The sequence below is a fragment of the Brassica rapa genome, chromosome A04, assembly GCF_000309985.2.
Source record: "Brassica rapa cultivar Chiifu-401-42 chromosome A04, CAAS_Brap_v3.01, whole genome shotgun sequence".
Lineage (NCBI taxonomy): Eukaryota > Viridiplantae > Streptophyta > Magnoliopsida > Brassicales > Brassicaceae > Brassica > Brassica rapa.
In genome coordinates this window covers 13,445,689-13,461,136 of record NC_024798.2, presented here as the reverse complement: position 1 = coordinate 13,461,136, position 15,448 = coordinate 13,445,689, and the positions used below count along the sequence as shown (strand labels likewise).

The window sequence follows — 15,448 nt, the reverse complement described above, 5'->3', positions numbered from 1 at the left end:
ATTTTAGATTTGTAGATTATGAGCTAAAAATTGTTGAAATCGAGTATCCTCACTTTTCGCCATATGATCAATTATGTCTTCTTGGACCTTTCAATCTTTATTTATTAAGTTTTTTAATACTTTTATTGTTTAAATATAGTATTAAAATGCTTTAAATATTATTTTAAAATATTTTATTTAGTGTAAAAACTTTAATTTATAAAATAAATTTGAAATACTTATGAGGGAGTATATTTTTTTAAGGATAACACGGTAAACAAAAAAAAATTAAGAATCATAAATATGATGTGCATTGTAAAAACTAAAATACAAATACAATATGAAATAAATTTGAAGTTTAGAGTAGTAAAACTTAAGTAAAGAATTTCACTACTCAAAATTTCAAGTATAGAGTTTCACTACTCAAAACTTAAAAAAAAAAATTGGAGACAAAAAACTCTGTAGTCGAAGTTATAAAGTTTTTTGTGGAGATGCTCTGAATAGTACTTTCATCTCGTTACCCATATAATTACCGGAAAAAAACATAACCACCTACAAATTAATATTTAGAAGAGTCAACCTTTGCGAAACAATTGAATTCATTAAACAAAAAAGAGTAGCTCGCTAAACTATTATCAACGCCGCTCAGTCGCTCACAACACGAAATACTAAAAAAAAGGATCTTATTCAAATTTTTTTTTTTTGGTCAAATGATCTTATTCAAAACTAAGTTGTATACTTTTAACCATAACAAATAACTGAGTTTTATTAGTCTATAGATGTTTACAAAAAAAAAATGCTTAACTAATGTGGTATTACCACGATGGACTATATATCCCATCAAGTGAATATTTTTTTCTTAAACCTTTTGTTGATAATTTCATTTAATATTCTTGAATCAATTAAAGGTCAGCTTGTTAAATCATCTTCTTGTTAATAATTTAATCTTGTCCTAATAAATATTGATGTGGCACAATACAGTAAAACCTTATAAATTAATAATGTTAGCACTTCACCAAAATTATAAACTTTTTTTATTAATTTATAGATATATTAATTTATCGATATACTAATTGAACCAAAAACTCAATTTGAAACCATAAAATTATATTATTTTATAGAGATTTTTAGTGTATATTAATTTATAGAGTGTTAATTTAAAGAGGTTATATTGTATTTCAAAATTATTAGCCTATATATGTTTTGCAAATAAAATGCTCAACTAATGTGTATTATCACAGATGGATTATAAATTCCCATCAAGTGAATATTTTTTCCATAAACCTTTTTGTTGATAATTTCATTTAATATTCTTGAATCATTTAAAAGTCAGCTTGTTAAATCATCTTCTTGTTAATAATTGAGTCTTGTCCGAATAAATATTGATGTGGCGCAATACTTGGAAATTATTAGTCATGCCGCTCACAAATGTCAAAATACTAAAAATCTTATCTGTAGTTGAGTTCTATTATCTATGCTAAAAATGCTCGAAAGTACCTACCAGTTTTGGATTATAAATTCTCATCAAGTGGCCCTATTTTTTCATAAGCGTTTTGTTGTTCATTTCAGAATATATTGTGTTTAACCATTTAAAGTAGATGAGATCTTCAGTGGTTTGTTCTTTTTTCCTGATCACATTCTTGTTGATAATTCAGTCTCCTCCGCTTTTATCAGATCACAACGATGATCAGAGACTTGTTGTGCACGGCATGGAAGACAACAACCTTCACATTTTTGTTAGAAGAAAAGGGATTATTCCTATCTTCATCCCGTCTACATCCAACCGTCGGTCTCCTCTATTAGTATCATATAATTTTGGAACTGCTCTTCTTATTTCCATTCTATTGGTTTTCTTCACGGTATAAATTTTAAATTTATTGAAAATGTGTGTTGTACTTTCCAAGGTGAGCATGTGTTTCTCTATTTCTGTCTTGTACTACTTTTTCTTGTAATCGAAATAGATAATGGTGAATCCTCTATCTACTAGAACAAAACAACTAGGCCACACGCCCTTGCTTTATGTTTTTGCTCTTCAATAGTTAATCTGTTTGTTTTGCCATTATTGTAAAAGTTTTATTCTCTTATCGTGTTGGAATCAAACTTTTTCAAATCCTTCATGTTGTTGGTACAAGAATGGTTACTCTTTTAATGAATAAACTTTAAATATTTTAATGTATGTTCTTATTTTTGATATGAGTGAGAATTCAATCTGGTTTGCGAATTTTAATCTTATTAGTAGTTGTTCTTTACATAGGTCTAGGACCTCTCTAGGTCATGAATCGTTTCTTTTAATGGTCGAAGACTCAAAAGCCCTGCCCCGTGGATTGAAAGTTTTATAAGTGTTTTGTGTGGTGCTGTTCAACCGCATCAACTGCACTTTGTCACCAGAACATTTGATAAGATGGGTCATAAGAAAACGCCTTCAAGAAACATGTTCCTGGTTCTCTGTCTTAAATGATTATATTTATAGCAAAACACAACGTCCAATGGTAATTAAAAGATACAGAGATCACATTGTAACGAATATGTTACATGTTTCCATGCAAGAACAATGATCAAGCAACGTAGTAGATTGGGCGTCTGTATTCATCGAAGTACTCATCTCGGTTCAAGAACAAGATGGCGTAGATAGCGTAGATTATTCCAGGGAGGTATCCCAAACAAGTGAGAACCAAACAAATGAAGAACTCAACCTGCATTATTTAAACAAACAAATCAAAATTTTACTTTCTAGTCCCTACATTAGTCTTATTTTAAGGAAATCGCCCAAACAAAATCAATTGCAATTTCTCGGCAATCAAACAGTAACAAGAATTGTAATCAATCTGGTAAAGCTTCATATAGATTAAGCTACAATTTTTCGAAACATGAAATTAGAGATCTCAATTCGAGGAAGAGGTGGACTTACAGTGCAACAGCCATGCCTGAGACAAACTCCGACGGGAGGAAGAAGGATCGCGATCACGATCTCGCAGCAAAGCTCGCAACTACTCACCATCAAGATTGGATTAGCTTGAAGACTTGACCAAAGGAGAAGAAACCTCTCGAAACAAAACGACCAATGATGATAATTACAAATCCAGCGACGCGTAAATCAATAAATATAGTATTTAATAAAGATAGAAACGAGTAATATACCGTGAGATCTTTACCGTTCGTTTGGCGTGATATATCTATATCCTACGGCTAGTTATCTTTTCTTTCTTGCCGCAACGTCTTTCTATTGGTTGATTCACTGGAGCTGAGGTACGGCTTCGCACAGCACATAGCACTCAGGTTTCCTTTATGGGCCAAAAGTATGAAACCCGAGATCTGTACTGAGAACCAAAAACCCAAATTCGTATCTGATTGATTTCACTGTTCAAATATCCGAGCGGATCTTGCAGAGTGATATTATATATTTTTATTGAATGGTAAATTTATCCATAAAAAAAAACTTTTTGTGTAACTTTTGTGGTGATAATGGAAGAAAGACTGTTTTTCTAAGCTAATTGTATTGTCTTCAGCTGAACCAAACACTCTAAGCCATCATTGTATTTGTGGTCGCCCATTTGCCAGATCGTCGAGAATTTATTGCTAATTGTTTTGTCGATGTTGAGTGTCTTCCACCTTTTCGAGTTTAGACTTTAAACGGACATTTTCGGTCGACATGCTGTCAACTCGCCTATTGAAGCCCTTAACTTCTTTCTTATAATTTTTACGACATTCAAATTTGGACTGAGCAAGCGCTTTGACCTTCGTCAGCTCTACATACTTATTCTTCAGCGTAGATTCATAATCACCAACTATGTGGTCGATGTAACCGAGATACTCACGGAAGATACAAACGGAAGAATTAGGATTAATCAAATTCAGCAAAAAAAGTAATTTGGAAACAAAAAGATTTAGGTAATATTAGATTTGGAAAATATTTTCTAACAGATTTTGGAGAAATTATGGAGTATTTGTTACCGAATCAGGCTGAAACCTGGAGTATTTCTACCTGGGATTACCTGAATGCTTCAGTGCTTCTAAGAGTAAGCTTCTAAATTTTATACAAGATAAAGTTCAGAAGAGACTCAGAGGAGGGGGTTCGAGTCTCAAGGAGGAAAAGAGATTATTCCTAAATCTGTGGGGATGGCTCTGCCAGTCTTTGCAATGAGCTGTTTCCGGTTACCTAAAGATCTCTGCGCTAAACTAACGAGCATTATGACTGAATTTTGGTGGGGAGGTGATGCAGAGAAAAAGAAAATTGCTTGGGTAGCTTGGAAGAAGCTATGCAAACCTAAGGAACTCGGTGGCATGGGTTTTAAGGATATTGCTTGGTTTAATCAAGCCTTGTTATGCAAGCAGGCGTGGAGAATCTAGTCTAACCCGCAATCCCTTCTAGCGAGAGTCATGAAAAGCAGATACTTTAAGCAAGGAAACTTCCTTGAGTGTTCTGTTGGATATAGACCATCATATGCTTGGAGGAGCATTATGCATGGTCGTGAACTACTATCACAAGGGCTCCTTAAAAGAATTGGGAATGGTAAGGATACGCATGTTTGGTATGATAACTGGATCCTTACGCCTATACCTAGACCTCCTAGATATAGAACAGATGAAGTAGACCTTACGCTTAAAGTCTCAGACCTTATTGAGGAGAGGTATGGAACGTGGGATGTTCAACGGGTACGGCATCTGTTTGTAGAGGAAGATGCCAATCAGATTCTGGAAATGAAGCCACAACTGAACCGTCAGGATACAATGGTCTGGGGCTTCAGCAGGAATGGATTATATGACTCTCAAAGCGGCTACAAGCTACTGCATCTCCTACAAATTGTTGAAAATTCTCTAGCCGCACCCTCCTTGCCGCCTATTGAGAAACGGCTTTGGTCTAATTTATGGAAAGTGAAGACGATGCCTAAGATCAGACACTTCCTGTGGAGAGCATTAGCCGGTGCCTTAGCCGTAGCTGAAAGACTGAGATCGCGAGGGATCCCGGTAGACACGACATGTAAGATATGCCATGCACAGCCTGAGACTATTTGTCATGTGCTTTTCCATTGTCCGGTAGCTAAGGAGGTTTGGAGACTATCAGAGTTTCCTATGCCAGCAGCTGGTTTCTCTACAAACTCGGTTTTCCTGAACTTTCATCATCTGTTGGAGACATGTAAGCGAAGTAGGTTGGAGGAGAGAACTCGCTTGGTATTTCCATGGATTCTTTGGAACATATGGAAATCTAGAAACAAATTTGTCTTTCAACAAGTGAACGTAGGGGCAGAAGAGATATGGAGAAAGAGTCAGTTAGAGTTTGAAGCTTGGAATGCGGCTAACGTGGGTGACAAGGAAGACATTGATGAGAAGGTGGGTGAATCTGCTTTAGCTTGCTGGCGAAAACCATGTCCAAGTTTCATAAAATGTAACGTTGGTTCGTCTTGGATAGATGCAAACCAAAATTGTGGGGTCGCGTGGCTGACACGGAATCATTTGGGTGTTTCGTTAATACACAGCCGTCGCTCATACTCAATGGTGGCATCGCAGCTAGAGGCTGAGTTGCTAAGTTTTCTGTGGGCTGCAGAGAGCCTATCGACGCTGAGACATAAAAATGTGGTGTTTGAGTCTTCATCATATTTGGCGGGAGAAGCAGTCTTAAATCCTGATAATTTTCCTAGTTTTCGTGGGTTGATTGACGCGATAAGAGAGAAGCTGTCTAGGTTACAACTGTGGTCTATAGCTTATGTACACAGCGGAGCAAATCAATGCGCGGAGGCCATTGCTCGTAGTGTGACAAGAGATCAGCGTTATGCTTCGTATGTGGGGAAAGATGGACCTTCTTGGTTATTGCCTATGATTCATGCAGATGCTGTTCGAGCGGACAATGGATACTAAGAAGGATCTTGTGTCTTGTTTACAGCTCATTTGAAGCATTTCATTATCCTCTCAACGGTGATGGGTGCAAACAAAGGAGATGGTGTTGGTTCTTAGTAGTTTTTTAATTGCTGGAGTTGGGGGCCCTGTTGGTTCCACCATACTCTGTTTCTTTCAAGAATGTTGTTCTGGTTTTTCTATAAATCGATTACAAAGCGTTCAAAAAAAAAAAAGACGAATACCTAGATCAGGTAATCTCAATTTCGTTGAGTATATAATGTTGATAAATAAGGTATATATGTTGGTGGATTTTACATTCCAGTATTGGTGATGTATAAATAAACATTAATTCATGTAATTTATTGGGTTGCAGATCGTAGAGAAAACAGTACACTGCAGTAGGATAATACTTGCTAGTTGCGCATGATGAGTTTATATAACTAAAATTTAAACATATAGTATCGACAAATTAAATACTTATATGTGATGGAATTTTTTATATCTATACAATAATGTTTTTATATAATCATCTATACCTTGGACATGGATCATTTGTAATTGTAATTTTGAATGAAAACCTTTGAATTTATCATGGTTCGATCGATTTGGTCTTAAAAATTTTACACTAATTTCAGAATTTCACAATTTTAGATAAGATGGAAAATGAAAATATTAAAAAAAGACCACAAATTGGGTTAGCTTTTAAAGAAATGTTTTGAAAACCGGATCAGACATTGACTTGGCTATAGTTGGGTCAATGGTCAAACTGGTTTAGTCAGGTTTTAAATTTTAATCTAATTTAAATTAAGTAACTAAATATATGTATAACTATAAAATTATTTTATATAAACTTTATATTATTTGTTAGAATCTAAAGTTGATATGAAAACAAAATGAAAACTTTAAAATAATATGAAATATAATGAAACCTATTTTATTTATATATATATATTAGAAAACAAATGTGAAAATTTTATGAAACCTTTTCAGAATTTGTAATTTTTTATTCATGTAACTTGAATTTAAGAAAACTGGGTTTTAATATCAAACCGGATCACGAAGGTTTAGCAAGTTTTACCGAGTTTTGATCAGATTTACCGGTTTAATTTAAATGATTTTAGCACAACCTAGAACCGATTAGAAAACATGTCACCGAATTTTAGCGAGTTTGGCTGATTCGGTTTTGAAAACACTGCTCTAAAGTTAGACAACAATTGTAAGTGTGGTTCTTTATGGACCAATCCATACATAATTGATTAGACCCGATTATCGAACTTATTTGTGTGCCAAATAAACTGAATACTTTCAGAACATATAAATTCTAAAAAAAGGAACATCTGTAACTTTTTATCGGTTTAGATCTAAAATTTACAAATTATCAGATATTTATTTGCTTTTTAATTTTCCTAAAACTAGCGTACTGTGTATAGTCAGTTTGAGGGTTTCCATATAGTGATATATTATTAATCATAATAAATTTTACATATAAAATTATACTGATATATTATTAATCATAATATAGGGGTATATTTGTTTCCTACCGAATATAAGTTTGGACCTACGTCTGTTCAAATCAATTCTCATATCAATTCTCATACTGTCACGTAAGCTTAATTAAGATGTAAAAAATTGACACATCATCAAGTTAAAATTATAAATATTACAAAATAGAAGGTTATATTAATTTTTTAATGATCCTCAAATAATATATAGAAGATATTCTACTTCCGTAGATAAATGCACATTAGGTATATAGATTGTAAGTTCTAAGGGATGCAGATAACTAGGACATATAATTATGTAATTAACTGGTATTATTTAAAATATTTTATATAAAATTTTAAGTAACTTGGGGCATTAAACGTCCAAAATGGACCAAAAATTATAGAACTAGCTATTATCTGTTCTATTTTAGCGAATTTTCCATAATTTATTGTGTCTATTTTCACCGTTTAATCTGAAACTCCAGTAACCAAAATTATAGAACTAACTCTTTTAAATTTTTAAGAATTTTTCGCAATTTTGTATTTCTGTAAGAAAATTAGAGAAACATATTGGACTTTTTTGTCAACATAAAATTCACTTTCCTGAAAAAAAATCCTTTTCTTTGACCAAAACATAAACCTATTCGCGAAATTGCTTTTACAAACGTTATAAACTCCTGTCTCTGTCTCTCTCTCTCTCTCTCCGAATTTGAATTACGATGGAGTTCAGATACAGAGCCATCGACATCGATCGGCCACCTCCTGTGAAAGACACGGCGCCATCTCAGTCTCTGAATCCAATCCCAGGTTTCCTCCTTCTCATCTCTCTTATTATGATTTGGTTGGCTTAACATATTTCAAAGTGAGATTGTACGTATAATACGTTCATTATACAGTTTTTGTAACTTACTTGAAGTCCGGCTAAATCTCTTGTTGATGTTTTTCATGTAACTGACTCTGAAACATGATTGATTGTGGCCATACTGCTCACGAAGAAGGCATAAAACAATTTAGTGTAGTGGTTTATTCGAAATTATGTTTTTAGGCTCTAGGCGCCTAAATACATAGGTCATGGCCTGTTCTGACATTATATCACGACTTATGTCTCGAATTTAACATTTGTACAAACTCCTTTTTTTTTGTTTTGTCTGTATTCTTAGGATGCAACATAATACCAGGATGGGACTATGTTCAACGAGAGATTGAGAAGGAGCAAATCCGTCGTGAGATCATTGCAGCGGAAACTGCGAGAAGAAAAGAGCTTATAGCTGAGGTTGCACAGGAGATGGCCATCGAGAGAGAAATGGCGATTAAAAGTATGGCAGAGAAGGAGGATAAGATAGCTACGTGGATCACTCAAAGGAAGCTTCCACATCAGAACCACAACAACAACTTTTCTAAACTGAAGCGTACTTACAGTGATCCTGCCATCTACTCAAGCCCCAACAGTCTAGTTACATCACCAATGAAGCAAATGCCTCCACTACAGCAAATGCTTGAGGCTACAACAGCTAAGGAAACGCCAGTTTTGGAGTCTAACAAGGACAAGTTGATTATATTGGTAATTGTTTTTTCATATATATATATATATATTATTTATTTATTTTTGGTAAAAAAATGATTTCACCTCTTTGTCGAAAATCCAAACAATGTAAATAGTCCCTCCCAACAAAAATTGAATCTGAATGGCTGAGTACCCTTCTTTACCACTAGACTAACAGTTTGTTCCTTTTTCATATTTAGATAGGGAATAAGAAGTCTTTGTTTCTCATATGTTTTTCTCTTTGATTCCTGTGTTGCAGGATAGGCCTGATCCTATCGGAGGGGATGCTAAAACTCGTCTTGGAAGAGCTAAGCGTAAGGCAAAGGATGTTGAGGGAGGTTTGAAAGAACCTTCTAAAAGGAAGCGGTTGTTTAAGTTTTGGTGCGACCTTTGTAGTGTTGGGGCCTGTAACGAAACAGTCATGAGGAATCATGAGTTAGGAAAAAAACATAAAGCTGCTATTAAAAAGCAGCCTGAGAAGACGGCTGCTTCAACCTCCGTCATCATAGCTCCTGCTTCCCTTGCAGCTCCACAATCAGAAGCTGTTACAGTAGTGCCGAATACGCAGCGTCAGAAAGTGGATGAAGTGGCGGCGAAAGAAACGGGAAAGAAGATAGAAGGTGAGAAGAAAAAGTCGGTAATGATTTGGTGCGAAGCTTGTAACATTGTGACGTATTCTGAGAATGTGATGGAGACTCATAAGCTTGGGAAAAAACACAAGGCTATGCTTAAGAAACATTATTCTGAGCAGTTGCTGGAGATTCACAGGCTTGAGAAAAGAGCATCTACAGTCACAGTGAAATCTTTAGATGCTGATCCAAGCGAGGAAGAATCAATGGTTCATTTCTTGGAAAATGCCTCTAGCTAGCTGATTTAGCTACCAATATCATTACAGTTCCAGTGACATAGAAGGTTATATGGAATCAGAGATTTAAATTTCATTTAGCTATGAAGAAAGTGTTTCTTTTTTTTTATGTATTTTTTAAATTATATTTGGAATCTTGAAATAGAGAAACCAATGCCATTAGAGAGACTTGAATATGTGTGTTGAATGGGAATCATGATCCCCCAATATTTTGCTCCAGTTCCCAACGCAGCTATGTAACAAAAAAAGCATCCACAAGATCAATAGATCATGTTATGGGCGAGGAGAAAAGATGTCAAAGGCTATTTTTACACCAATGCCTACTAAATGGACTCTGTAGATGGGATGATCAACTTTGCAACGTGTATGTTGCAATCAATAAAAGGAAGGCAGTACACACATAAAAAGAGATATTTGTGGGGGTTGCGTTTGCTAGATTTCATGCATGTTCTAAGTGTTTCGCTTTTTGTTTTGACATCATGCGGTTTTTTCATTACTCAAATTTATGATAGTCTGAAAAACCAGATCAAAATAAAATAACCAATAAAACAAAGTTTTCTATAAATGATCTAGCTAATCTACTGTTAAATTACTCGCCCAAAGAATATAGGAGATAAAAAAAAAAATTAGAAATCATCTCTCAGGCTTGAAATTTCTTTCAATTCCATTGGGAAACTTTGTCATCCACCTGGATCATGAATCCCATATATCACCTTCCAGCAATCTGTTTCAAAATTCTTACAGTATAATGTGGTAGCATATTCTTCATCGTCCATATAAAAACTTTAACTTCTACATGTAGAGGCGATAATCAACCCCACCGGTTCTTAGTTCATAAAAGTTGTGTTCCCCAGTAGAATATTTCCATATCCATCCACATCTAAAAAGTTGTATCATGATGCCAAGAACCATCCACCATATAAATATTGCACAACATTAAGACGTGTATATGATGTGATCCCTGCTGTGCATCAGATGAATCAGACTTAAAAGAAGAACTTAATCTGCAGATTTAAAAGAAAAAAGAAGAAGAAAAATTATTAGTTTGGGGAAAATAAACGAAAAAACAAAAGTTACTTTCTAGTCTCTTCATAAGTCTTATTTTCAGGAAATCGCCCGACAAAGTCAAATGCAATTTCTTGGCAATCAAACAGTAACAGGCATTAGATTTAAATCCCAATCAAAAGAAAGCAAGCATCAGACTAAAGGTCATAACTGTTGGTGAGTACGTATAATTTTTAGTGATGAGTTATTAAAATATTTGGTGATAAACCATTGCGACTGTTAATGATTGTATTCTTTGATGATAAATCATTCCAACTTTTTGAGTTAACCAACTTTGCAACCTTTAGTCTTCTACATAAGGAGTTGTGGGTATTGACAAATCACAACAAGAAAGCCAAAATAATCACAAATAGACTTAAAAAAAAAGAGAGATCCATTGTTAAAAGATCATCAAAGATCTTTGAAGAAACACATATAAATATGAAAAACTCTTTTTATCATTCATGTACTTTAGTGTTAGCTTAAAAATTTTGTTTAAAAAACTGATAACATTCTAGAGTATTTATATCTCAATACCACCTTGACTTCAAAAATATTATTTAAGAATCTAATAAAAAGCCATTAGTAATTCCAAAATGATAAATCCCTAATTTACCAATTTAGCTAATTTGCGTTAGTTTAATATAATAAGTGTTGGTGTTAATTAATAAAATCTCTCCCAGAAATTCAAGGGAACATTATAAATGAGAAGGGAAAATCAATATAAGTCAACATATATTTATTATGATATCCCATTTCCTAGATATTTTTCTCAAAAAACAAAGTAGTTACATAGATATATAAAATAGTCATTGTTTTTGTTACCGACATAAAACTAGTAATTATTTTAAAAAGGTACAAAATACTCCATCCGTTTTTAAATAGATAATGTTTTAGGAAGTTTTTGATATTTCAAAATAGATGATGTTTTCATATATCAATGCAACTTTTAACTTTATTAAAAACTGTGTAATCAATGATATTTTGTAGTCCGTTTTGTGATTGGTTGAATAGTCTTTAATTTATATTTTAATGATATTTCTAAGATAAACTAATAAGTTTCTTAATAATTGTGCACAATCCTAAACCTTCATGTATTTTGAAACAGAGGGAGTAGTAATTATAATACTGTCGTTTTTAATAGGAAAAAATATTTAAATATCATGGATAAATAATTGAAATTTATTTAAGAAGTGGTTTGAACTAATTAAATATCATGTGACAATTTGTAGGAAGAAATCTTAAAAGATGAAGACGCACTTGTATGCAATATTTTTTCAGTTAAAAATATAACATCAACTTTAAGTTTTATATAAATATATATATTAAAATAATTTTAAATATATCAAATTTGAATATTTATATAATTTGATTATTTATCAGGTATCGAGTAGAGTTGATTGTTGATGATTTTTTATATTTATAAATAAAGAGATAGCTGCATGCAAGATAATATTGTAGTACATGTATTTTGCAATTGTAAGACAGTTTTTATAAAAGGTTATTTTCTAAAGTATGACATATTTGTTTTCATAAAATGAGTTCATGTGCTATATCCAATGGAGTCTTTATCTTGTATTAGTAATAACATATGTCAATGATATATCTTTCATGGAAACCAAAAGTTTAAGAATATGTATCACTCTGTATCTTTTAAGTCTACTTGTTTTATATGTCAATAAATTATCTTGTATTGAAAATCTGATATAGATCTTTAAAAATATAAAATTTATTGGAGAAACAATAAAAAGATCACCACTTAATTAATTTGTATTTACTTTCAAATTAAGAACCTGGTAATATTTTAATATATATATAATATTAATGAATCCAGTAGATATTGAAAGTAATAATTTCTTGGCTAATTGGTAATATTCCATTACATTTCTAGAAGATCATGTTCTTGATAATATCTTTCTTGCATGTTTCAACCCAAATCTCGTCCGCGTCCTTCCAATTCTATATAAAAGAAAACCCATTTAGTTCTAAACCATAACGGCCAATCTTTTTTCTCATCCGAAGAAAAAAATATATTTAAGAGAAGAAGAAGAAGAAATGGCGTCTTTGAATCCTGTTTTCTTTCTAGTATTCCTCTTATTGACAACGTTCTACCACCTTGGTGAGGGCCGTGCGCCCCATACATTTCTTGTGGGAGGATCAGCCGACGGATGGAAAGTTCCAGAATCATCCAACAAGACTCGACTCATCCATTGGGCTGAGACCCAAAGATTCCTAGTAGGAGACAGTCTCGGTACAGATCTCATCTTTCTTTAAATTTTGTTTATGTATAACGAAATGGATCTAGGGTCAATAGCGAACATTAATCATAACTTTTTTTTTTCCACCAAGTTTTAATTTTATTAAAAGATACGGGCCAAGCCCAATGGCCGAAGCCCACATACAAAGGCCCACATTACTACTAATCGGCCAACCAAACAAAACACACCAAACCCTAAGCCCAAATTGGCAACCCCGGCCCAAGCCCACCTACTCGAACCCATCACCGACCGACTCTGGGAACGCGGGCGTCGAGGAAGCTGAAGCGCGCCACGTGTGAAGATCTTGACCGTCAGTGCGCCACGCGTCGCTCCGCCTCGACCCGACCGTCACCGCCTTCCCAAGCCGCCGTACCCAACCACTGAAAATCTCGGTTCGCCGGAGCTCTGAATCCCTTCGAGCCTCCACCGAAACCACATCTCTTCTTCACCACACTGAGAACCTGTCGGAGAGCATCATCCCGCTATGGAGAGCTCCACCGACGGCGAATCTACAACCCTAAAATTCACAACCCGATGAAACCTCTTCCGCTCCATGACCAGAGCCCATACTCGAGCAACCAAACCCCTTCGAGACACAGAAGCCGACGAAGTAAGACTGACGGAGCCTTAACCTCCCGGGAACTTGAACTGACGACGGCGAAGTTATAGTAACTTCCGCCTCTCAGCGACTGAAACCGGCGTCGGCGGAACTAACTGAGCCTCCACCTCCCGGGACCGAAAACACAAACCGCTTCACCTCTCCTCCCTTCAGACCTCCGCGTCTTCACACCAGTGACAGAACCACCACCAAGGGTGACTGACCAGAGCTCAAACAAGGCGGAAGCCGTCAGAAACGAAAGTGAAACACAAACGGGGACTTTTATCTGAAGGATGACGGTCTCCGGCGACGGCACGCACGCTCACGCGCCGGCCGATCGCCGGAGATCTACTTTCTCTCTCTTTCGCTACTTTCTCTCTCTTTCGCTACTTTCTCTTTCGTTACTTTCAAACATTAATCATAACTATTACGGTTTTTTATAAGAAATATTTTATGTTATATATTGATTTTATGTAACGAAATAGATCTAGGGTTAATAGCGATTATTAATCATAACTATTACGGTTTTTTATAAGAAATATTTTATGTTATATATTGATTTTATGTGGTTCACACTATAGTCTATAGTTTCATGATGATTTATGAGTCGATATAAACTAATTAAATATAATTATATACCACGAATACCAATTCAGACTTGTATTAACAATATTTTTGCATGTGACAGAGTTTAACTACGATAACAAGACAGATTCCGTGTTACAAGTGACAAAAGAAAACTACGAAAAGTGCATTACAAAAGAGGCTTCGAAAACATATACTGCGACACAAACCATCCTGAAACTTAATGAGTCAGGTCCACACTACTTCATCAGTGGAGATCAAGGTAATTGCGCTAAAGGTGAAAAATTGATCGTGGTGGTTGAGTCACCTGGGCACCCCATGCCCAAGCCCGTACCCGCCCCTGCTCCACTAACTCCTTCAAAACCTCCTTCTTCACCGGCACCTCCTACTTCACCGGCACCTCCTACTTCACCGGCACCTCCTACTTCCCCGGCACCAACTCCGGCCAACAACACTGCCGTTGGGTTGGTTGCTGGAAGTGGCATCTTCTGGACCTCTATTGCTGTCATTGGGCTCGCTTGGGCTTAAACCTCTATATTAGACGATGATCTTTATTATGCGACCAAATCTATGTTCTAGAGAATAATATCATTAATGATTATTTGAGTTTATGTCATATTTGACATTTACTAATAATTAATTTGCAACATTTTTCTTCTTGTCAACAAATTTAATTTAATAATACTGTATCAATTATTTTCCTAGCAATGATTAATCATCTTGGTACCTAAGTATATCATATAAGTTATTTAATTAACAAAAATATATTGATCATGACTTGATTGTTTATAAAACGCTTTTTCCTACATATGTAAAACGCTATCACTTGGTTATTTTCATTCAAATACTAAAAGAAGAATATATTGTCACCAAACATTTATGGATCAATTTTATTCATCATGTTATTTTAAATGTGATTAAATTTTGATTTACGTTTTGAAAGCACGATAATATTAGTTTTTACCAAAATTTTACATTTCTGATATTTAATCATAAGATTAAAATCTGTTGATCATTTTATTTTTCCGTACAAATGTATTATATAATTAAATAATTTTGACTTTTGTTGCAGTAATCCATAGTTAATTTAATTATTTTTAGTTTAGCAATTTTTTATAAATTAAATATTATAAAAAGTTTTATTTTTATTTTAAAACTAAAAGTGGATCAACATTTATTTACAATATTAATTTAACTAATTATTTAAACAATAAAATGATAGTTGTCGCAAACATTGTGATATTAGAAAGAAAATAGTTG

General features: G+C 34.2%; 3 protein-coding genes across 3 annotated transcripts; 2 read left to right on the top strand and 1 right to left on the bottom strand.

The window, feature by feature from the left end:
• Positions 1-2,381: 2,381 nt before the first annotated feature.
• LOC103864512 (UPF0057 membrane protein At2g24040) lies at positions 2,382-3,112 on the bottom strand. The gene is made up of 2 exons (XM_009142267.3): positions 2,888-3,112; positions 2,382-2,672 (listed from the first exon to the last, which is right to left on the bottom strand). Exons 1-2 carry the CDS (start codon positions 2,975-2,977, stop codon positions 2,535-2,537), a joined length of 228 nt encoding a protein of 75 aa, XP_009140515.1. The 5' UTR covers positions 2,978-3,112; the 3' UTR covers positions 2,382-2,534.
• Positions 3,113-6,262: 3,150 nt separating this feature from the next.
• LOC103864511 lies at positions 6,263-11,103 on the top strand. The gene is made up of 3 exons (XM_009142266.3): positions 6,263-8,102; positions 8,456-8,856; positions 9,098-11,103. The coding sequence occupies exons 1-3, from the start codon at positions 8,015-8,017 to the stop codon at positions 9,704-9,706; spliced, it is 1,098 nt and encodes a 365-aa protein (XP_009140514.1). The 5' UTR covers positions 6,263-8,014; the 3' UTR covers positions 9,707-11,103.
• Positions 11,104-11,813: 710 nt separating this feature from the next.
• Positions 11,814-14,896, top strand: LOC103864510 (early nodulin-like protein 3). Its single transcript, XM_009142265.3, has 2 exons — positions 11,814-12,998; positions 14,292-14,896. The coding sequence occupies exons 1-2, from the start codon at positions 12,803-12,805 to the stop codon at positions 14,714-14,716; spliced, it is 621 nt and encodes a 206-aa protein (XP_009140513.2). The 5' UTR covers positions 11,814-12,802; the 3' UTR covers positions 14,717-14,896.
• Positions 14,897-15,448: the final 552 nt, after the last annotated feature.